Source organism: Equus asinus, chromosome 20, assembly GCF_041296235.1.
Source record: "Equus asinus isolate D_3611 breed Donkey chromosome 20, EquAss-T2T_v2, whole genome shotgun sequence".
Classification (NCBI taxonomy): Eukaryota; Metazoa; Chordata; class Mammalia; order Perissodactyla; family Equidae; genus Equus; species Equus asinus.
In genome coordinates, this window is record NC_091809.1 from 26693575 (window position 1) to 26715335 (window position 21761).

Sequence of the window (21761 nt, forward strand, 5' to 3'; positions counted from 1 at the left end):
GGTCTTTTGTTGTCCCATAAAAACTTCTGGACTCTTTGTTCTATTTCTGTGAAGAATGTCATTGGGAGTCTGATTGGGATGGCGTTGAATCTGTAGGTTGCTTTGGGTAGTACGGACATTTTAACTATGTTTATTCTTCAGACTCATAAACATGGAATATCTTTCCATTTCTTTGTGTCTTCTTCAATTTCTTTCAACTATGTTTTGTAGTTTTCAGTGTACAGATCTTTCACCTCTTTGGTTACATTTATTCCTGGATATTTTATTCTTTTTGTTGAGATTGTCTTACAGGATTACATTCTTGACTTCTCTTTCTGCTAGTTCATTATTAATGTATAGAAATGCTACTGAGTTTTGTAAGCTGATTTTGTACCCTGCAACTTTATGTAGTTGTTGATTATTTTTAATAGTTTTCTGATGGATTCTTTGGGGTTTTCTATATATAAAATCTTGTCATCTGCAAATAGCAAGAGTTTCACTTCTTCCCTCCCTATTTGGACCCTTTCATTCCTTTCTCTTGCCTAATTGCTCTGACCAAAACCTCCAGTACTATGTTGGATAAGAGTGGTGATAGAGGGCATCCTTGTCTCGTTCCTGTTCTCAGAGGGATGGCGCTCAGTTTTTCCCCATTGAGTATGATTTGGCTGTGGGTTTGTTATCTATGGCCTTTATCATGTTGAGGCACTTTCCTTTGATACTTGTTTTATTGAGAGTTTTTATGATAAACGGATGTTGGATCTTGTCAAATGCCTTCTCTGCATCTATTGAGATGATCATGTGGTTTTTATTCCTCAGTTTGTTGATGTGGTGTATCACGTTGATTGATTTGTGGATGTTGAACCATCCCTGTGTCCCTGGTATAAATCCCACTTGATGGTGGTGTACGAGTCTTTTAATATATTGCTGTATTCAGTTTGCCAATATTTTGTTGAGGATTTTTGCATGTAAGTTCATCATTGATATTGGTCTGTAGTTTTCCTTTGTGTTGTCCTTGTCTGGTTTTGGTATCAGGGTGATGTTGGCCTCATAGAATGTGTTAGGAAGCGTTCCATCTTCTTCAATTTTTTGGAATAGTTTGAGAAGGATAGGTATTAAATCTTCTTTGGATGTTTGGTAGAATTCACCAGGGAAACCATCTGCTCCTGGACTTTTGTTTTTTCGGAGGTTGTTAATTCCTGTTTCCATCTCTGTACTTGTGATTGGTCTGTTCAGATTCTCTATTTCTTCTTGATTTAGTTTTTGGAGGGTGTATGAGTCTAGAAATTCATCCATTTCTTCTAGGTTATCGAATTTGTGGACGTATAGTTTTTCATAGTATTCTCTTATAATCCTTTATATCTCTGCAGTATCTGTTGTAATTTCTCCTTTCATTTGTAATTTTATTTATTTGAGCCTTCTCTCTTTTTTTCTTGCAGAGTCTGGCTAAGGGTTTGTCAATTTTGTTTATCTTCTCAAAGAATCAGCTCTTAGTTTCATTAATCCTTTCTACTGTTTTTTTAGTCTCTATTTCATTTATTTCTGCTCTGATTTTTATCACTTCTCTCCTTCTGCTGACTTTGGGCTTTGTCTATTTTTCTTCTAGCTCTGTTAGTTGCATTTTAAGATTACTTATTTGAGATTTTTCTTGCTTGTTGAGGTGGGCCTGCATTGCTATGCATTTCCTTCTTATGACTGCTTTTGCTGCATCCCATAAGAGTTGGTATGTTGTATTTTCATTTTCATTTGTCTCCAGGTATTTTTTAATTTCCCCTTTGATTTCTTCAATGATCCAATGGTTGTTCAATAGCATGTTGTTTAGTCTCCGCATATTTCTGACTTTCCCAGTTTTTTTCTTGTGGTTGATTTCTAGCTTCATAGCATTGTGGTCAGAAAAGATGGTTGGGATGATTTCAATTTTCTTAAGTTTATTGAGGCTTGCCTTGTTTCCCAACATATGGTCTATCTTTGAGAATGACCCATGTGCACTTGAGAAGAATGCGTATTCTGTTGTTTTCAGATGGAATGCTCTCTATATATCTATTAAGTCCATCTGGTCAAGAGTTTCATTTAAATCTCCTATTTCCTTGTTGACATTTTGTCTGGATGATCTGTCCATTGATGTAAGTGGGGTGTTAAGGTCCCCTAATATTATTGTGTTGCTGTTAATTTCTCCCTTTAGGTCTGTTAATAGTGGCTTTATGTACTTTGGTGCTCCTGTGTTAGGTGCATAGATATTAATACGTGTTATGTCCTCGTGATGGAGTGTCCCTTTCATCATTACACACTGCCCCTCTCTGTCTCCCTTGTCTTTTTTAACTTGAAGTCTACTTTGTCTGATAAAAATATGGCAACACCTGCTTTCTTTTGTTGGCCATGAGGTTGGCACACTCCCCTTTTCCACCCATTCTTGTCGCTGCTTCTTCTCTGTGGTCTGGAATTGTAATTGAAGGTAATCCTTAGATTTTTAAAATAATTTTAATAAGCTATTTTATGAAACCTGTTCTATCACAGATGTTACCATTTCAACATGGGATCTAAATAGAGATACTTTAAAGAGAGACTTTACACTCTTATTTTTGGTACTAAGTGTTCCAAATCTGATGTGTTAATATGAAGCACATCTCAGTTCAGACCAGCGACATTCAAAGGGTCAAGAGCCAGAGGCGGCCAGCACTAGTCTGGAATGTTCTGTGGTGATGACAGCAGTGTGTCACCACCAAGGCTCAACTGGGGGATTTTTGGCAATTTATATGCCCTCAAAATTGTCTATAAACTGAACTAGGTGCTGCCCAGGCCGTGGGTTGAACTGTGTCCCTGAAGGAGAGGTGTGAAGTCCTGACGCCTGGTCCCCGGGAATGAGGCCTCATTGGAAGCAGCGTCTCTGCAGCTGCCGGCCGGTTGAGAGGAGGTCAGACTGGAGTAGAGTGGGCCCTGAACCCAAGGCCTGTGTCCTTATAAGAGGAGCAGAGACACGGGGAGGAGACGGCGCGACGACCGGGGCAGAGACTGGAGTGACAGCGGGAGACGCCACCACCCACGGAAGCAAGGGCAAAGCAGGGGACGGCCCGCCGACACTTGATTGCGTTTGAACCTCTGGTCTCCAGGAGGAGGAGAGGACGAGCTTCCGCTGTGCTGAGCCATCTGCTTGTGGTCCTCTGTTAGGGCAGCCCCAGCGAAACCACGGGGGCTTTACCTACAAAGTCTCCTCGATGGAACCCGATTTTCCTAAAGAAATGCTGTTGTGATAGCGGCTTCCATTCATAGCTCAACTTTTCCTACAAATGCCTCAAACGCCATATTTCATCAGCTGTGAATGAAACCGCTTTATACCGTGTTTATCGACGGCTTCGACAGCAGGGTGGAGTCACCAATGTACGCTATGCTCACGGCTCCTGCCTTCCTTCGAAACACGTGATTATTGCTTTTACAGAAATAAGTGATGGCAAAGACGACTCCTCATCAGAGCCCTGGAGTTCCAGGCCTCCTTCGTGGTGGGCTCTTCTCGTGCGACTTCGAGCTACCAGGCCAAGGAGCTGGGAGGTGGCGGGTGGGCCTGTGGCAACCCTGGCCCGGGGAGAAGCAGCCCCCAGCCTGCATTTGGACGTGTCCAGAAAGCGGAACGGCACCTGCTTCTTTCTGAGGGGCCACCGGACGCGGCCAGCTGTCCCTCAGCCCCACAGCGTCTGCCTGCAGCTTCCGTCCTCCCTTGTCACACACTCATCGAACGCCGGCTGGAACCCGGGGTCTCCATGGCGCCACTCTTCTCCTTCATCCACAGTTAAGGGTGGGCGCTCCCGCAGACGGACTCTCCGTGAGCATCTCTCATGGCTTCCCTGTTATGGGCTCAACTGTGTCCCCTTAAAATTCACACATTGCTGCCCCAGCCCCCAGGACCTCAGAATGTGACTGTATCAGGGCCTCTAAAGAGGGAATTAAGTTAAAACGAGGTTGGGAGGGCGGGCCCTGATGCAATATGACTGGAGTCCTTATAAGAAGAAGAGACGAGGACACAAGACTTTGGTTTTCCACCAAACACATTCCTCTCTGCCCAGCACGGCCGGTAGAGGCCTCATCATCAGTCTTTGCTGCTTTTCAGTGACTTGCAACTTATCTACTGACTTTCCTGATTTCAAAAGTAATGCCTTTTACTAATTCATACATGCCAGAAAAATATCCTGTAAAAATGGAAAATTCCCCGTAATCCTCCAATTTCCACATCTCTGTGTACCTCGTCCACGTCTTAACATTGTTTTCAAAATGGGATCATGCACTTTACACCGTGTTGTACAACTTGCTTTTTCACTGAAAAACATGTATTTCAAACATCTTTCTATGCCAGTAGCAACTCCATTCTTTTTCCTGGCTACATAATATTACCCAATGAGTAAATACTATAATTTCTTTAACTATCTCCCTACTTTTGGGCACGTGGGTTGTTTCTGGCTTTTACTTTTTTGAACACCAGAAACAATGCTGTGGAGAGAGGCTGGGACACAGATCTTTTGTACACACGAAGAAAAGCTTTTGAAATGGAAATGCTAAGTCAAAGAATACAGACATCTATAATTAAATAACGCCAAACCACACACCAGAAACCCTGCAAATTGCACTCCTGCCAGCAGCTACAACAAGGCCCAATTTCCACACGTCCTTGTCAACACTGGGTATTATCACTTTCCCACCTTTTCCAGAATGATCAATGGGAAATAGTATCTCCTTGTTAATTAAGAGCAGGTGCCCAGCGTTATCCATTGAGGAGATCCTGACTTGGGTACCCCAATTGTTTTCAGTGCCTGGCATTGAATAAATGTGGTATGAATAAGGAATGTTTGCCTATCAGGGGGCCAGCCCAGGGGCGTAGCGGTTAAGTTCACGCACTCTGCTTTGGCGGCCCAGGGTTTGTGGGTTCAGATCCCGGGTGTGGACCTACACACTGCTCATCATGCCATGCTGGGGAGGCGACCCACATACAAAACAGAGGAAGACGGGCACAGATGTTAGTTCAACAACAATCTTCCTCACACACACACAAAAATAAATAAAAAATGTTTGCCTATCAAAATATAACAAAATAGATTTTTAAAAATGGAAGCAACCTAGCTGGGGAGATACTTGGGGGGGGACATAACTGATCAAACGCACGGAGCATTGATGGGGAGCTGCAATTCTCGAACTCGTTGGAAGGAGAGACACAGATGTGTCCACAGGTGGAAACAGGACTAGTTCATCATTACAAGGAAAAGAGTGTTTGGGCTGGAAATTAAAAATGCCAATTAAAACAAGCTTTAAGGTATCATTAAAAATCCACTAACCGGGAAAGGAATTAAATGGGTCACACGGGATGGCCGGGCCGGGAATCCGTGAACGAGTGCTTGCTCGGCAGGTCTATAAATGGGTTCCATGTTTCTGAAACTCAGAATGGCTCCGTGAAGAATGAGTTGAAAAGCTCCTAATATCTTTGATCCTATAATTATCCCCAAGGAAATACGCCCCAAGGGTGGGGGAGTAATTGTGCATAAATGTGCACAGCGGTGCTCCTCGTCGGGGCAAAAACTGCAAACAACTCAAAGGCCAGGAAACAGAACCACGGTGACGGAGACGGCCGTGGCACCACCCTTGTGGGGCCAGGACCACGGCGGAAACTGTGTTATGAACGAGGCTGAGTGACAAGAGCAGAGTGTGAAGCAGTCGGTGCCCGTGGATTAGAAACACGCTCTTCTGTCTGTGTCTATGTGTGTGTCACACGTGCGTATGTCTACATGTGTCCTCGCCCTCCTTCCCCAACGCCCTCTGCTCCTCTCTGCTCCGCGCACACAGGCCCCGTCCGCCCACATGCCCGCTCCCCTCCGAGTCTCGTTATTTCCTCTGCCCGGATGCTCTCCCACCTCCTCTTTCATTATTGGGATTTTTTTAAATCCATTGCAAAAAATAATATATTCTCCCTGGAGAGGGTCCAAAGCAACACAATGACAATCAAGGGGCGTGAGAAGGAAGGGGCAGTGTCCCCCCGACCCCAAACTCTGCCCTTTGAATGACCAACCGCGACAGTCTGAGCACAGCCTTCTGCAGGGTCCTCTCTGCTGTCGCCGCCATGGTGAACTCCTACCCATCTGTCAGCGCTCAACTCTACTGTCACCTCCTCCCAGAAGCCTTCCATGACCACACCCTACTCTTCCAGAGCCGCCCAAGCCCGGGGCTTCTCCTCTGTCCGGCCAGCATCATCACAGTTTCACCTGTGTGAGTCCCTGTTTAACCCTCATTTCCTGCGCTGGGACCGCAGGTGGGTGGAGATTTAGTCTCCGTCTTGGTCACAGTTGGGCCTCTAATAAGAGCAGCCTCAAGGAGCGCTAATGAGTAATAACATTGCTCACGAACAAGGCTGGGCAGCATTACGGAGCGCATCGTCTGCCAGGCGCTGCTCTAAAGGCTCAGTGGGGGCTGCTGAGCTGGACCCCCGCGGGGACGCTGGAGGACGGGCGCCCCGGTCATCCCCACCATCGCATCACCTGCCCCGGGACGCGCGGGCGGTAGGGGCCGTCAGACCCAATCCAGGCAGTGCGGCGCCGCCCCTCGTTGCCGCCGAGCGCAGCCACGGGACTCACCCACAGAGGCAATGTCGGCCAGCTGGTCCTCCGCCTCCTCGGGGTGGAGCAGGTCCGTCTTGCTCTTCTTGATGGTGGCCCTCCGCAGAGCTCCAACAAGGGAAACATGGCAGGAGAGAGAGACGTCACCCTCTCCGCCACCGCCGGGCCCTCTGCGCGCGCGTCCTGGGCCCGCGCCCTGCCCACCTCCCTGAGTGTCGCTGGCTCAGCCCTGGTGGCCGTGGGTTCGAGGGGACGGAGCAGCAGCCCCCTTGACAGGCCACCTGACCGCCCGGGGCCACGCCAGGGGGGCTCCCTGGCCTGACTCCGTCAGGGCGCTCAGCCGCTCTCCCTCCGGGCCGCGACCCCAAGTGGATTGGCCGCCGACCTCCACGCGCCTGCCCCCCAGGGGGCAGGCACCGCCCACCCAAGCGCTCGGACCGTGGGTGCAGTGACCGGCCGCCCGTGGGGAGCCCCCAGACCGGAGCCCCGCCTCGCGCCCCTGGGAGGCTGGTCCCTCCACACCCTCCTCCTGCCTGTGTCAAGTCACTGCTCTGTGCTGCCAAAGCATGTGACGCGTGTCCCTCATGGCAAGCTGGCTTCTGGGTGGGATTACGATGGTTTATTGCATTAATTTAGGGAATATGAGCAGCGCTGAGCGCCGGGCGCCACGCTGGGTGCGCTCTCTGCGAGAATTACGGTAACCCTCAGAAACCAGCAGCGAGGGAGGGGCACGCCCACTGCACAGGCAGGGAAACTGAGGCAGGGGGGCCAGCAGAGCCGAGGCATGAGGAGGCCCCACTCCTCCCACCGCCCTGATCTTCCTGAGCCAGACTCGCCTCGTGCTGGTCCCGGCATCACCCGGGCCCTGTGTGCCGGTCCCCTGGGGGCCCCTGTGTCCGCTTCCGCCCCACCCCCGGCCCGGGGCAGCGCAGTTACCATCAAAAGGCAGCCTCTGCTCCACGTCGGTCTCATCCTCGGCGAGGATCACCTCTTCTGAGGGGGGAGAGCACAGAGTTACGCTGCAGAGCCTGGGGGGCTCTCCAGACCCTTGGGCCGGACGGGGCCCTTGGACCGGAAAGGGTACGGGTCCATCTGGTCAGCTCCGCCAGCCTTACTGAAGGTGATGCTCATGAGCCAGAAATGAGCTGCTCAGCTCCTTCTGACCCCCAGCCCCACCTCCGCAGCAGGAGAAATGGCCAACACATCTCCAGCTCCCTCAAACGACCAGCAGCATCCTTCCCAGAGCTGGGAAGACCAGGCGGCCCTGGCCCTGGCCCTCCCTGCCCCCATGCACTGCTCTGGCCACAGGGCCTCCTTGCTATGACTCAACTCTGCTCCTACCACAGGGCCTTTGCACTTGCTGTCACTCTGCCTGGAACACCCCTCCCCCAGACATCCATTCCTGCTTCACTTCCTTCAGGTCTCTGCTCGGATGTCAGCTCCTCAGAGAGACCCCCTCCGACCACCCGCCTCCTCCCACCATTTTGTGCCTCCCACTCTGCTCTGTTTGTCTTCTCAGGGTTTGGCAGCACCCAATGTGGTATGTATGTGTTTATTTGTCTCCCTCACCAGAGCGTCAGAGCCCTGCGGGCAGGCAGGCAGCCCGTCTTGTCCACTGTCGTATCCTCGGTGCCAAGAACAGTGCCCAGCACACAGTAGGTGCCATGAGCGTTTGTTGAATGGCTGAACAAATACAGGTGCCTACTGTGTGTCAGGCCCTGCTCTTCCGGAGTGACTTAGCTTGGATGATCTTAGTGAATCCTCAAACAGCCCTATCAGGGGGGGGTATTATCATTATCTCTGTTAGCAGCCAGGGAAACTGAGGCACAGGGAGGTGATGTGGCAGAGCTGGGGTGTAACCAGAGGCTGCATCTCGGCTCCATCCCGCGAGTGTTACCATCACCCTCCGCGTTCTTGCTAAAAATCGGGTCCTCCTTCTCCCCCATCGCGGGCTCCCTGGCCCATCCTCACCCCGTGCGCCGGCCTTGCAGGGCCCCGCGGCCTCCCGGGATTTCCGCTGCCGGCCCCAGGACGCAGGGCCTCACCTGCTTTTGAGATCCACTCCATATAGCCGTTGAGCTCCCGCTCGATCTGCTGCTGGCGCCTCAGCTTCAGGAAGGCCCGCCGGTTCTCCACCCGTTCGCGCTCCTTGGCGAACTCCCTGCACGGGCGCGAAAAAATCCGGGTCTGCTGGCTTGGGAAACTCCAGTGAGTGTGCGTGTGCGTCTGGGGTTCAGAAGTTTCCGGGGGGCGGTGGGTTTCAACGGAGGAATCAGGGCTCCCGGGAGGAGAGAAGAACATCACCACATCGAATCACCCTGTAAATATCTTACAATTTTGTGTGTCAATGACGCCTCAAGAAAACTGAAAAGAGGGAGGACATCATAGGGGTGGGCATGTCTGCCGGTGTCCGCAATTTCCAACAACTGCGCCCAGCGAGAGAAAAAAGGCAAAACCATGACCCGGGCTATGCCAGCTGCCGTGGCTGCACATGCCGTTCTCATCCTCTGTACTCCCGGCTGGAGAGTATTTTCACCTGCTTTCAAGTTAGGCCAATGAGACAGAAGCTAAAAATGTCTGCAACAGCCTCTCTTCCTTGATATGGGCTCCACCAACCCCTTCCTGCTTCCCTTCTGCCTCTTCTTGTTTAGAACATGGGATGGCCGTCTTGTGAGCATGAGGCAGCCATCTTGAGACCATGAGGCATCTATGAGATCGAAAGCCTCTGGGAAGGATATCAGGGCAGAAAGCTAGAAGGAACTCGGGTCCCTGATGGCACCATGGAGCCACCATACCAATTCCCAGATTTCTTGTGGTGAGAAAAATAAAATCCATTTATGATTAAGCCAAAAAGAACAATGTTGGGGGTTGAGAACAATGTGTGTCACGAAAATGCATGTTTGATTATATGCTATGATTTTATCTCTGGAAAATAGGGGAGAGAGAAGCTCAAGCTATTGCTTTTTAAAATGTGAGTTAACAGAAAGTAAAGCCCTATAGAATTTTCCTGTGGGCCGCACTGGAAGGATGCGCCCCTTCCCCTGGGTGCAGGCAGCTCAGTGCCAGGGGCACAGCTCAGTCAGTCGAGGCCGGACTGAATTTCAGCTCCCACGAGCCCCTTCACTGGATGCCCCAGCAGTGCGCAACCTGTGCACCGAGACATGGCTTGCTAATACCTGTCTGGTAACCCAAAGCACGGGTGGAGGCCTGTTCTCTGCGTGGAGAATGAAGACAAGCCTTCGCTGGCCTCTTCCTGGGAGGACGCTGGTGAGGGGGACAGGGACGGGGGACAGCGGAGACTTACCCTGACAGCACGCCCAGCACGAGGTTCAGCATAAAAAAGGAGCCGATGATGATGAGGGGGATGAAGTACAACCAGTTCCAAGTGTTCCCTGAGGCGTCGTTGCTCTGCGGGCGGGAGGAGAGCAGGTGAGGGCAGGTGGGAGCTCTGGCCCCCTCTGGGCTCTCTCCTCCAGTGTCCTTGACTTGTGGGGCCCTGGAGCTCTGGCAGCCCAGAGAGGGAGGCAGAGGGCACAGGGTCAACCAGGGGGAACCCCAGGGGCACCGTCAGAGGGGCAAGGCCTCCAGCCACGTGGTCCTCAGAGCACCGGAACCAGCAGAAACCTCAGGAGGAGCCGCCAGGAGGAAGGGGAGAAAAGGCCCTGAGATGCAGAACGACCCTGGGCCCCCCTCCCTGACACGGCCGTGACGGCTGAGGAGGAGGACGGCGCGGGGGCGCAGAGCAGCCGGGGGGCCAGGGCCCTTCCTCACCGTCTGCCTCCTCCGGTCCCCACAGCCTCACTGTCAATCCCAGAGGCGCCCAGATCCATGTTCAAGGGGTGAGAAAAGTCTAAAAATGGAACCCTTTTCTCTGATACGGAGAACAGAGCACGGCGGCCAGAAGGCGGTTAAGAGGAGGGGAAGGAAACCAAGGGCAGAGAGAGAAATAAAACCAGGCGGGCAGAGAGCCTACTGTGTGCCGGGCAGACTCTAAGTGCGTGACCTGCGTCGAATCCTTCACTCATTTCATCCTCACGACATCCCTCTGTACCATCACGCCCTTTACAGTTGGGGAAACCGAGGCCCAGAAAGACAGACTCGCCAGCCCAAGGTCACAGAGCCGGGCATCGGTGGACACAGGTTTTGGACCCCGTGGGGGTGGCCCCGGGGCTGCCGCGACGAAGGACCATGGGCGGGTGTCTACGGAACAGCCGCTGAGCGTCTCGCCATTCTGGAGGCCAGAAGCCTGCGCTCGAGGGGCGGCAGGGCCGGCTCCCCGGGGCTGGGCGGGGGTCTGCCCACGCGCCCTCGGCTGACAATCTCTGGTGGCTTCTTGGCGTGTAGACGCGTCACCCCAGTGTCCCCCTTCGTTGTCACACGACGTCCTCTCTGTGTGTGTCTCTCTCTGTGTCCGCATTTCCCCTTTTATAAGGACACCAGTCATGTGGGATCAGGGCCCCCCTGACGACCTCATCTTAACTCCTTCTGCCGTGACTCGGTTTCCAAATAAGGCCATGTCCTCGGGGACGGGGGTTAGGACATCCACACGGCAATTTTTAGCGGGACGCCATTCAACCCGTAACTCACAGTGCCACCACTTTACAAAGCAGGTGGTGATCTCTGTTGCTCGTGTAGCTGCCCCCCGACTGGAGGAGCCCACCCCCCGGGGTCGCTCCCCACAGACCGTGAGTCCACTCGCACCACGGGCCACGTTCACGCAGTGGCCTTCACGACCCCCCACCGGGGACCAGCCAGGTCCTGAGTCATGGAAGGATGATGAGTTGGGGGGAGGCTGTGCCGCCAACGGCTGCCGGTCGCCCCGCGAGCCTCGCAGAGTTAGTGCCAAGCGGAGGAGGCCAGACGGAAAAGAGCATGTTCGGAAGCTTCCTTTCATGCAAAACACGGAGACAGGTGGACGAGCCGCTGACGCCTGAGGTCCGGACGGGGCACCTTCGGGGAGGTGGGACCGGGGGCACACGGGGACACTGGGGCCGAGACGGCTGTTTCCAGGTCTGCGTGAGCTCTATTGTGACAATTCACCCAGCGCCTCGCTTCTCTGTGGGGTTTTCTGTCTGTTTACTTTACCTCCATAAAAAAGTTGCTTTTTTTTAAAAAAAAAAAAATGTCAACTTTATCTTAAAAAAGGAAGGGAATTCTGACACCTGCTACAACACGGATGAAGCTGGGGGACGTGACGCCGAGTGAGACAAGCCGGTCAGAGAAGGACACACACTGGTGGCTCCAGCGACATGAGGTCCCTGGGGGACTCAGACGTGGGGACAGGCCGAGGACGGTGGGACCAGGGTGGCGGGTGGGGGTGGTCCGCATTCACGGTGACAGAGTCCAGTGTGGGAAGAGGAGAGGGTTCTGGAGACGGAGGGTGGTGTTGGCTGCACGACAGCGTGAGCCGACGGAATGCCACCGAGCTGGACACTTAAAAATGGTTAAGATGCTGGATTTTATGTCAGGTGTATTTTACTGCAATAAAAAAAGTTGAAAGTAAAACCAAAACAAGCCAACTTTCACCACGGACACATTCATCCAGGGACAACGACGGTGCTGCCCCCCAGCCCACGTCCTTGTGCTAACGAGGCCCCCAATGGCAGTGAGTGCTCCGCTCCTGGAAGGTTCTGGAAAAGAGAGTGGCATCAGCAGGACAGGGCTGGACAGGAGGCCGCGCTGGCTCTCTGCTGCTCTGACGCTGTGGCAGCGCTCGGGCTCTCGTCCCCATTTCCTGGGGCTAAATATACCCCGGGGGGAGGAGGCTGGCAACACGACTCGAGAAAGGGCTGGGTCGCAGCGGAAAGAGGCTCGGGTTGGGGACAGGACTGATGGGAGACGGCTGAGGTCTCTCCTCCCCCTCAGACTCGCCCACATCCCAGTGCCCCAATGGGCTCGGCGCACCCGGGCCCGTGACACACTGTCCGCGTAATCACACACATGGCGCCGGGCATGCAGCCACCTGAGCCCGGCGAACCCTCTCATGACCCCAAGAGGCAGCAGGCAGGCCTTCTGGTCCTCCTGGATGGAAACCGAGGCACGGGGAGGCAAAGTCCCACACCCCAGGTCCCAGTTGTGGGTTGCATTGGGTCCCCCAAAAAAGATGTGTTGAAATCCTAACCCCAGGACCCTTGAATGTGACCTTACTTGGAACTAGGGTCTTTGCAGCTGCCATCAAGTTAAGATGAGGTCACGAGGGTGGGCCCTGATGCAGTATGCTGGTGTCCTTCTAAGAAGCAGAAAACGCCAGGTGAAGGCAGGTACGCACAGGGGAGAGGATGGCCACGTGACGACCAAGGCAGACAATGGGGGGCGCAGCTGCAAGCCAAGGAATGCCCAGGGTCGACAGCCACCCCCAGACGCCAGGAGGAGTCCAGGAGGGGTCTACCCAGGGTCTCAGGGAGCATGGCCCTGCCGACACCTGATCTCAGACGTGTGGCCTCCAGACCGGGAGAGGACGAGCCCTGTGGTTTGAAGTCACTGGTTGTGGCCCATTGTGATGCAGCCACAGAAAACGAGTGCAGTCACCGAGCTGCCAGAGGGCAGAGGTGCCCCCTCACTGCCTCCTTGTCCCCATCTCCTCTGTCCTCCTCCCTGGATCTCTCTGCTCCAGCCTTGTGGCCTCCTTGAAGCTCCTCCAATGCACCAAGTAGAATCCCACCGCAGGGCCTTTGCACCTGCTGTTCCCTCTGCCTGGAACGCATTTCCCCAGATTCCTACATGGCTCCTCTCTCATCTCCTTCAGGTCTTTGCTCAAACGCCTCCTTCTCAGGGGGGCCTTCCCTGATGACCCTGGACAGTCGCCTCTTTCATTTCTAATCCCATCTCCTGCTCTGTTTTTTCCCATAGGGCTTCTCCTCCTCCCTACACTACTGATGTTTCCTGCTCCCCGTCCATCTCCCCAGCTGGAATGTCAGTTCCCTGCCATACTCCCTAGCATGATGCCCAGCATGCAAGTGGTGTTTAATCAATGTTTGCTGAGTGACTAAATGAGAGTTGGGTCCAGGCTCCCTGCACAGCCCACATTTTCAATCCCAAGCCAAGTGTGCCCTCTTCCTTTTTCCCTCTGCTTTTCTCTCTCTGGGGCCTGGGGTTCTGCTGCCTGATTTGAGAGACACTTGTTCCCCTTCCAGCGTTGCCCACACTATCCAGCTCCGTGCTCCAGGCCCAATGCCTCGCGGGGAAGTTGGTGGAGGGCTGGGGGCCGTCTCCCGCAAGGGGGTGGCCTTCGCTGGGTTTGCTGGGGAGCAAAATGGGAAACGCGCTTCCCAAGCAGAAAGACAAGCTACCACGCACAGAAGGCAGGGGGCGCAACCCCCTCTCCTGGTCCCCACCTCCTCTGGCAGCTCAGGTCGGGGTGGCAGAGGGACGCTGCTCCCCCAGGACCAACAATCCCGGGAGGGACGTGCTCACCAGGCTGCAAGAGCTCGTCGCCCGGACATGACCCCCCCATTGGGGTGGCCCCTGCACGTCCCAGTGAGGCCACATGACCAGGAGGGACTGGAAACGCCTGTGTCCCTCTGGACCACAGCGTCCACCTGTCAGTCACGGGCTCCCTCCTCCTGGGACAGTGAGCGGCCCCGTTCTCGTGCCAGGTGCTTCGGCTGGGTGGCGCCTGTCCCCACTTGCCAGGCTGCACCCGACACGTGGCCTGAGCCAGAGAGACGTCTGCTGTGAAACCACAGAGATGCCAGGCACAGCTGTCACTGCGGCGCAGCCCAGCTTTCCTGGCTGAGACACAGCCGGCCCCCGTGCTCGCCACTCTGACTCCCTCAGCCCCTCCTCAGACGTGGCTCCCTGTGACCCCCGTGTGCGCCTCCCGGGGCAGGTGGGCAGCACATGTCCGCCAGCCGCAGGAGAAGCTGGGCCCCGGCGGGCAGAGCTCAGGGGACAGTGGGCTGTGGCTGCGGCCAGAGCAGCGCCGGGGCCCTGCGGGCGGGCTGTCTAGATGCTGACGCCAGGGAAGCACCTCCCCCGAGTCCCGACGACCACTGGGCTGCTCCCTGGGGACAGGGAGGCCGGCAGGACAGCCGCGGGCACGTTAGCGGGACCCTCCTGGGCTGACAGGACCCCCTGGATTCCCGCAACTCCAGCCAACGGATGGGGAGTGGGGGTCAGGGGGATGGGAGGCGTGGCTGCAACCGGCACCCAGCTCACGCCCGACCAACCTTTCCTCACACAGGACTCGACATTCCTGACGACCGGCCTGGGCAGCCTCGGAGAAGCGAGAGGGACACGGACTGTCCCTGAGCTGCTTGGGGCGCCAGGCGCGTGACAAATACTCGCCAAAGAACTCATCACTGAGTCTCAGGAAAACCCTTAAGCGCGTTCTGCTTTACAGTTTATTTTCCTCCAGTTTTGTGAGCACGGTTCATTCAGAGAAGGTGTAGACGATGTGAAAAAAACAGTTGCAGAGAGCACCCAGTTCCCCAGCACGTGACAGAAACGGCGAGGACACGACCGTGCGGGAGGCCGTGGCCCAGGGTGTACCCGTCATAGGTCACGCCTTTTAGTTCTGTTTGAGTCCTCCTCTCCCCCTTTGCTCTCAAAACTGTCCTGGTTTGGACCATAAATTATATGGTCTCTGCCTGTGAGGCCTCTTGTCACCTCCCCTGGTGGTGACACCTCCTCAGCTCCCTCCCCAGCCACAAGGCCACCTCCCCGCTCCTCACAAGCGCCACAAACATGCCTGCCTCAGGGCCTTTGCACTGGCTGCCCGGCCACCTGGTCCTCTCTGCCCTCACGTGCCTGCGTGACTCTGCCTCACCCCTTCAGGTCTTCTTAGAAGAACCACCCCCTCTCGCCTTGACGGCCACAGTCCCTCTGCCACTCCGTTTCCCTGCTGGGCTCTCATCGCTCTGCAAGGTGGGGCTGGCGCACAACGGCCACCGGCAGGTTGCCAGCTCTGTAAGATAAGGTTTCACGGCGCACGGCCATGCCCTTCCACTCCTGTATTTAGCCTGTGGCTGCTCTCGGATTCTGGCAGCAGACCCAGCAGCTGCGACAGAGCCCGTCTGGCCCACGGGGCCTCAGGCGTCCAAGATGCTGCCTGCCCTTTGTGACCAGTTCCGCGCTGGGTGACGACGTCCCACCCAGGTGACGATGGTCCCTCAAGTTCAGCACCTCGCAGCCTAGGCGTGCAGCAGGCCGTGCCGCCCGGGTGTGCGCAGTGCGCCCTGGGACTTGCACAACAACGACACAGCCTGACAGTGCGTTTCCCGGGACGCACCGTGGTCGGTAAGCGACGCACGGCTGTGTCAATAGAAGTGAACACACAGACAGACACCTCCCAGGGATCGTGCTGGTCACCTGCTTCCTCCACAAAAACGTCAACTCCCCCAAATGGGGACTTCGTCTCTTCTGTTCACGGCACATCTGCCATGCCTGGAGGAGCGCCAGCCGACAGCAGGCGTTCACGGATGTTTGTTGCATGAATGCGTGATCTAAAGTGCGCCGAAATCTGATGCTTTGATATTGGCCGAAATGAACATCTACGAATGAAAAGGGCTTAGGTCGCAGATCGGTTTCAGCCCTGAGCGAACACTTGTCAAGGGACATGCGTTCACGATCGTCAACTAGGCACCATTCAGAGGCTTTCCTGACTGACGTCGACGAGGGAGAGAAGGAGAGAAACACAGAGAGAGAAGCACAGGGGGGCGGGAATGGGGAGGAGGGAGAGGGGAGGAGGGAGGGAGAGGAGGGGGAGGAGGAGGGGGAGGAGGGAGAGGAAGAGGGGAGGAGGAGGAGAAGGAGGGGGAGGAGGAGGGGGAGGAGGGAGAGGAAGAGAGGAGGAGGAGGGGGAGGAGGAGGAGGAGGGGGAGAAGGGAGAGAGGGGGGATGGGGGAGGGAGAGGAGGAGGGGGAGGAGGGAGAGGAAGAGGGGAGGAGGAGGAGAAGGAGGGGGAGGAGGGGGAGGAGGAGGGGGAGGAGGGAGAGGAAGAGGGGAGGAGGAGGGGGAGGAGGAGGGGAGGAGGGGGAGGAAGAGGGGGAGGAGGGGGAGGAGTGAGAAGAAGAGAGGAGGAGGAGGAGAACGAGGGAGAGGAGGAGGGGGAGAAGGGAGAGAAGGGGGATGGGGGAGGGAGAGGAAGAGGGGAGGAGGCGCAGGGGGGGAGGGGGAGAGGGGTGCAGACCTAGCTCTCTGGCTGGTTCTGAGGAAGCCTCGGTCCCGCGAGGGCCCCAGCCGTCTGCTAAGCTCCCGTGTCCTCCGAGGGTTCTCCGACACAGCGACCGCGGAAGCCACCTAGGTGCCCACCTCAGTCTCCACGCACGGGGGCGGGGTGGGGTCCCTGGGGTCCGAGGCCAGCACTGCGGGGTCTGTGAATTCGAATAGCGCACAGTCCACCCTCCTCGCCGTTTCCGCCGGGAGCAGCGCTTCTTCTCTTCTCTGCGGGGCAGGCGGCTGAGGTTGCCCCAAGCTCGCGGGCGCCACCCGGGTCTCAGGGGCTCAGCAGCCGCGCACCAGGGACCCGGCCCCCACGTGGTGATCGGGTTCCCACGGGTCCCCCTCCAGCTGCCCTGCAGCCAGCCCCCTGCGCCCGCGGCTGTCCCCTCGTTTGGGCCGCGACACCAGCAGATGTGACGGCCGGGGCTCAGCGAGGCTCGGAGCTTCTGGGGACGCACTCCTGTTCCCCATCTGCATCTTTTCTGCCTCAAACTTTCCTGAGAGTGTTAAGAAATTACTCCTTTAAAAATCAAACCACCTGCCCCCCAATATCTATTCTGGGGACCAGCTCAGGGCCGAGCAGAGGAGGCCTCAACCCCGCGCCCGGCGGCTGTCAGCCCTGGAGTCGTTTCTAGAACGGGGGACAGTACGCTCCCCGCCCCATTATTGAAAACCAGACTCCAGGCTCGACTGGAGGCCATCGGTCCCCATCACGTCCCTCTCTGTTCCAGGGCCCCAGTGACCCCTCGGGCTCGCCGCCTGGGAAGGTCTCTGTGGCTCTCTGGGCATGGTGACCATCCCCGTCTTATGGCGGCCTGAGGACGCCCTCCCATCCGCGCCTGTCAGGACAAAACCGGGCTTACGGGTCTTTGAGAAGCAAAGCACAGGGGTGAGGTCTCCTGCCCGTCACGTCCAATCTGGAGTTGCAGGGTCACTGCACCACGGATGTCAGCCCAGCCGCTTGTGAAGGTGGCATCTGCGAGGTGTCCCCACCATAAACGACTCCGCCTCCCTTCCCATTGCGGCTTTGGGAGGGGGTCCCGCAGCCGGCACAGCGCAGAGGAGGGGGGAGCGTGTGTACATATTCAATCAATGGGACCCTCGGTGAGGAAGACCTGCCCCCACCTCACTTGTCCTCTTTATTTAACAACGAAACGACGAGATGACCATCCCCTGTTGCTGGATCAGTTAGTCGGTCGCTTGTTGCAGTGTGGACTCTGCACAGAGCACGTGAGATGAGAGTCTCCAGCGGCCAGCGGGCGCCCGAAGATGCTCGCTGCCCCCCGACCTCGTCTCTGGCTCCAGGAGTGACCCCAAATCCTTTTATTCTTCTAAATGTTTAACAAGACAAGTTTGAATACTTTCCCTGATTGTAAAAGTGAATCGTGCTCATTGTGGAGAAATTTGAGGATACAGAGAAAGGTCGCGGGAATAAAGGTCCCTGCACCTGCCCGGGGGACCCGGATGGCGTCTTCTCATCTTTTTTCTTACTTATATTTTCAAATACACACACTTGAGACCACAAGGTGCTGCAGGCTGAACCACAGTCCCCGCCTGGTTCACCTGCTGAGGCCCTGACCCCAGTGTGACGGGGTCAGGAGGCGGGGCCTGTGGGAGGGAAGGGGTGGGCCGTGAGGGCGGGGCCCCATGACAGGATGAGCATCCTGATGACAAGGGACCAGCACTCTCCCCGCCCTGTGAGGCCACGGCGAGGAGGCCGTCTGCAAGCCGGGAGGAGCCCTCACCAGAACCGACCCTGCGGGCACCTGGTCTTGGACTCCAGGCTCCAGAACGGAGAGAAAAATCAATGTCTGCTGTTCAGTCCACCCCATCTGTGGTATCTGGTAATGGGGACCAAGTAGACTAAGATGCAAGCTTTATCTCACCTTGATTTTTTTTTTTTTTTTTTTTTTTGCTGAGGAAGATTGGCCCTGAGTTGACATCTGTGCCAATCTTCCTCTATTTTGTATATGGGACGCAGCCACAGCATGGCTCAATGAGCAGTGTGTAGGTCCATGCCCAGTGAACCCTGGGCCACCGTACGGAGGGGCCAGGTGGCATTTAACCAGCTGCCTCCCGTTTTGCTGTATTTTACAAGTAATGCTGGGTGCAAATCCTGACGCAAACCTTCGACAGCACTGCTGAGTTGAGGTGAGGGCTTTTTCCAGAAGGCACGTTAACCAGGAAGCCAAGAGGGAACGGAAAGAAACAAAGAAAACTGGGAAAGGCTGGAGGGGCCCGGGCACACCTCGCAGGCCAGTGCGCTGTTCCCCCCACCAAAAGCGCTCTTCCCCAAACACCTGCCTGACTCACTCCTTCTCTGCGGAAACGTCACCTCCCCCAGGGAGCCCTCCCTGATTGCCTGTCCTAGACTAGCCCCTGCCCCCATCATTTGTCGTCTTGTGCTGTTTTCATCTCCACAGCGCGTGTCACTGTGTCCCACATTATGCATCTGCTGACTGCCCACCTCCCACTCTGTGAGCATTTGCTACCTATGACGTTTACTGTTTGCGTCTGTCCCTCCTGTGGGGTGGGGACCTTTGTCATCTTCTTCATGACGGGGCCCCGACCGCCTGACTGCCTCTCAGCAATGCCCTGGGCGCCCGAGCCCGTGGGTTCCAAGACGCGTGGGGCAGCTGTGTCCCGACCCCCTGCCCCAGGGCTCACCGGGCGCGGCCCCGCCCAGCACAGGGGACAGAGACCACAGGCATGGAGCCCCCAGGACAGGCCGGGGCAGGTGGGCAGACGGCGGAGCCCAAGGGTGGGACCCTGAGGCCAGAAGGCCGCTCCACGCGGCTGCAGGAGCTCGGGGGGCCTGGGCCCTGCCCTCGGCCACGGAGGCCCCAGTGGCCGTGCAAGGGTGTCAATTCGGGGAGCCCCGAATTGCAAGCAGCTTATTTGGGGGTGATGTGAACTGAACTGTGCCCTCGTCCCCCCACAAAAGATGGTTGAAGTCCTTGGTGTGTGCCCGCATCTGGACACGGGGTCGTCACACACGTGGCTCGGTCACATGGGGTCGTGGTCCTGACCCAGCGTGATGGCGTCCTTGCCAGCGGATGGAGGGCCAGGAAGGACCCGCCCGGAGCCTCCGGGGGAGTCAGCCCTGCGTCACCCCGCCAGGGAACTCGCAGCCTCCAGGCTGTGGGGCACGTCGCTGCCCTGAGCCGCCAGGTTCGCGGTACTTCATCCTGCTCTGGGCCCAAGTCACTGACGGGCCTCCGCCCAAAGGACAGTGATGGGATCTAAGTCGTGGAAAGTTCTAGAAGGCTGCGCTGAGTCAGTGGCAGTTACTAGCAGGTGAGGTGGGGAACACAGAGGGACCTTATGGTTCACGGACCTTCTTCAGGTGCCACTGGAGCTTTTACAATGAAAAATTCATACCGTTTCTAACAGCAACACCCGCCAGGGTGGAATCTGGCCCACACCGCTGGCCCAGGACCAGACACTGCTCTAAAAGCGTCACCTGTGTCCACTCACTCTGTCCTCGTGCCCTGTGAGGCAGCACTGTGCTGCTCCTCATCTTGCCCACGTGGACATGGAGGCACAGAGAGGCCAAGTGACTTGCCCAAAGTTGCACAGCAAGGAAGCAATGGACTCAGGATAGGAACCCAGGCAGCTCTGTGCTATCAACTACCACTCACCCCCCGGCCCGCCCTGAGCTTGCTCCCCTCGAGGGGGCTCAGCGCTAAGCTTCCACGACAAACATCCCCTCGTACGATGGAGCTTCTGACTGTAGCGTCTTTTGGAAGTTCGTTGTCCTGCTCGTGTTTCCTCTCCCACCACAGAGCCTCCGGACCCTTTCTCTGGGTGTCCGACCCCGTGACACAGCCCTTCCCCACGTTCACACTTGTCGCAGCTTCTCCCAGTTCCATTCTGCCTGGGCGCTGCCCCTCCCTGTCTCCGCTTCTGTTTCATCCCCCCCCCCCCCGAGGCCTCCTCTCACCAGACTTGCAAAGCAAAAGTCTGAAACCCATAAACACCCCCCCCCCCACCCCCAGCAAGCTTGGCCAAGGGGGTGTAACCTTTTGCCCAGGCTCTTTGCAGGCGAGACCCAAGAGAGCCTGAGCACCTCAGAGCTGCTGTCTGGTCCTGGAGACGCTGTGGGAGGACAAGTCTTCATGCAAATTAGAACAGCAGGTCCCTTTCCTACATCTTCCACGTTTGTTAACAAATTATCAAAATAACGGCAGAAATCTCTGTTGTCTGTGACATGAATGACACTCCTGACATGTGGTGACTTGTGCAGTGCCTGACATGAACAACCATCCACGGCAGCTCTTTTTGCTGTCCACTCCCAAACTGCACTCTCAACCTTATCCTAAAATGAGCCACTGGTCAAAAGGACGGGTTCCTGTAAATGTCCCTCCACCCCAAGGGGGGGAAATTCCTTAAGGAAGATGCTCCCTGACCAGGACACTTCTGGGCAGAAAACTTCCAGAATCCTGGACAAGCCAAGAGCATCATCTAGAAAGGGAGGAGGTGGTGCCAGCTCCTGACAGACACGTCCACACTGCCCCCTGGACTCCTCGCCCCGTGGGGAGGGGTGTGGCTGGAGGAGGGCCAGTGGGAGCCCTGTGCAGAGCCCCCTGCACAGCTCCAAGGACGTTACTCTATTTTTTATCCTTTTTTTTTTATGAGGAAGACAGGCCCTGAGCTAACATCCGTGCCTGTCTTCCTCTGTTTTATATGGGACGCCACCACAGCATGGCTTGACGAGTGGTGCATAGGTCCACACCTGGGATCCAAACCTGCAAACCCCGGCCAGCAAAGCAGAGCACGCAAACCCAACCACTATGCCAGTGGGCAGGCCCCTATCCGTGTTGGTTCTGGAATCACACAACCTTTATATGTACTCAAAAATCTAAAATTGTACTTCAACACTTGCCCAGTGAAAAGCTGTTCAGCACCTGCATGCCCCATAGATCTCAGTCCCCCGAGGGCCCTCCCCGTATCTTCAAACGCCTGGGCCTCAGACCAGGTCTCCTGGGCCATGTGGAGCGTCCCTGGGCTGCCCTCCTGGCTCGGGGTCCCTCTCAC

At 55.9% G+C, this 21761-nt stretch overlaps 1 protein-coding gene across 5 annotated transcripts in view; it reads right to left on the minus strand.

Annotated features, from left to right (window-relative positions):
- CACNA1A (calcium voltage-gated channel subunit alpha1 A) overlaps nt 1–21761 on the minus strand; it is a 195647-nt gene that overhangs the window by 87636 nt on the left and 86250 nt on the right. For 3 of the 5 annotated variants that reach the window (XM_070492187.1, XM_070492186.1, XM_070492190.1), the window contains exons 7-10: nt 9868–9971; nt 8609–8724; nt 7500–7556; nt 6582–6671 (exon numbers count right to left, since the gene is read on the minus strand). In XM_070492187.1, the coding sequence (XP_070348288.1) occupies nt 6582–6671; nt 7500–7556; nt 8609–8724; nt 9868–9971 (367 nt within the window). Of the gene's footprint in view, nt 1–6581; nt 6674–7498; nt 7557–8608; nt 8725–9867; nt 9972–21761 lie in introns of all 5 variants that reach the window. The other 2 variants (XM_070492188.1, XM_070492189.1) reach the window with 1 other exon arrangement.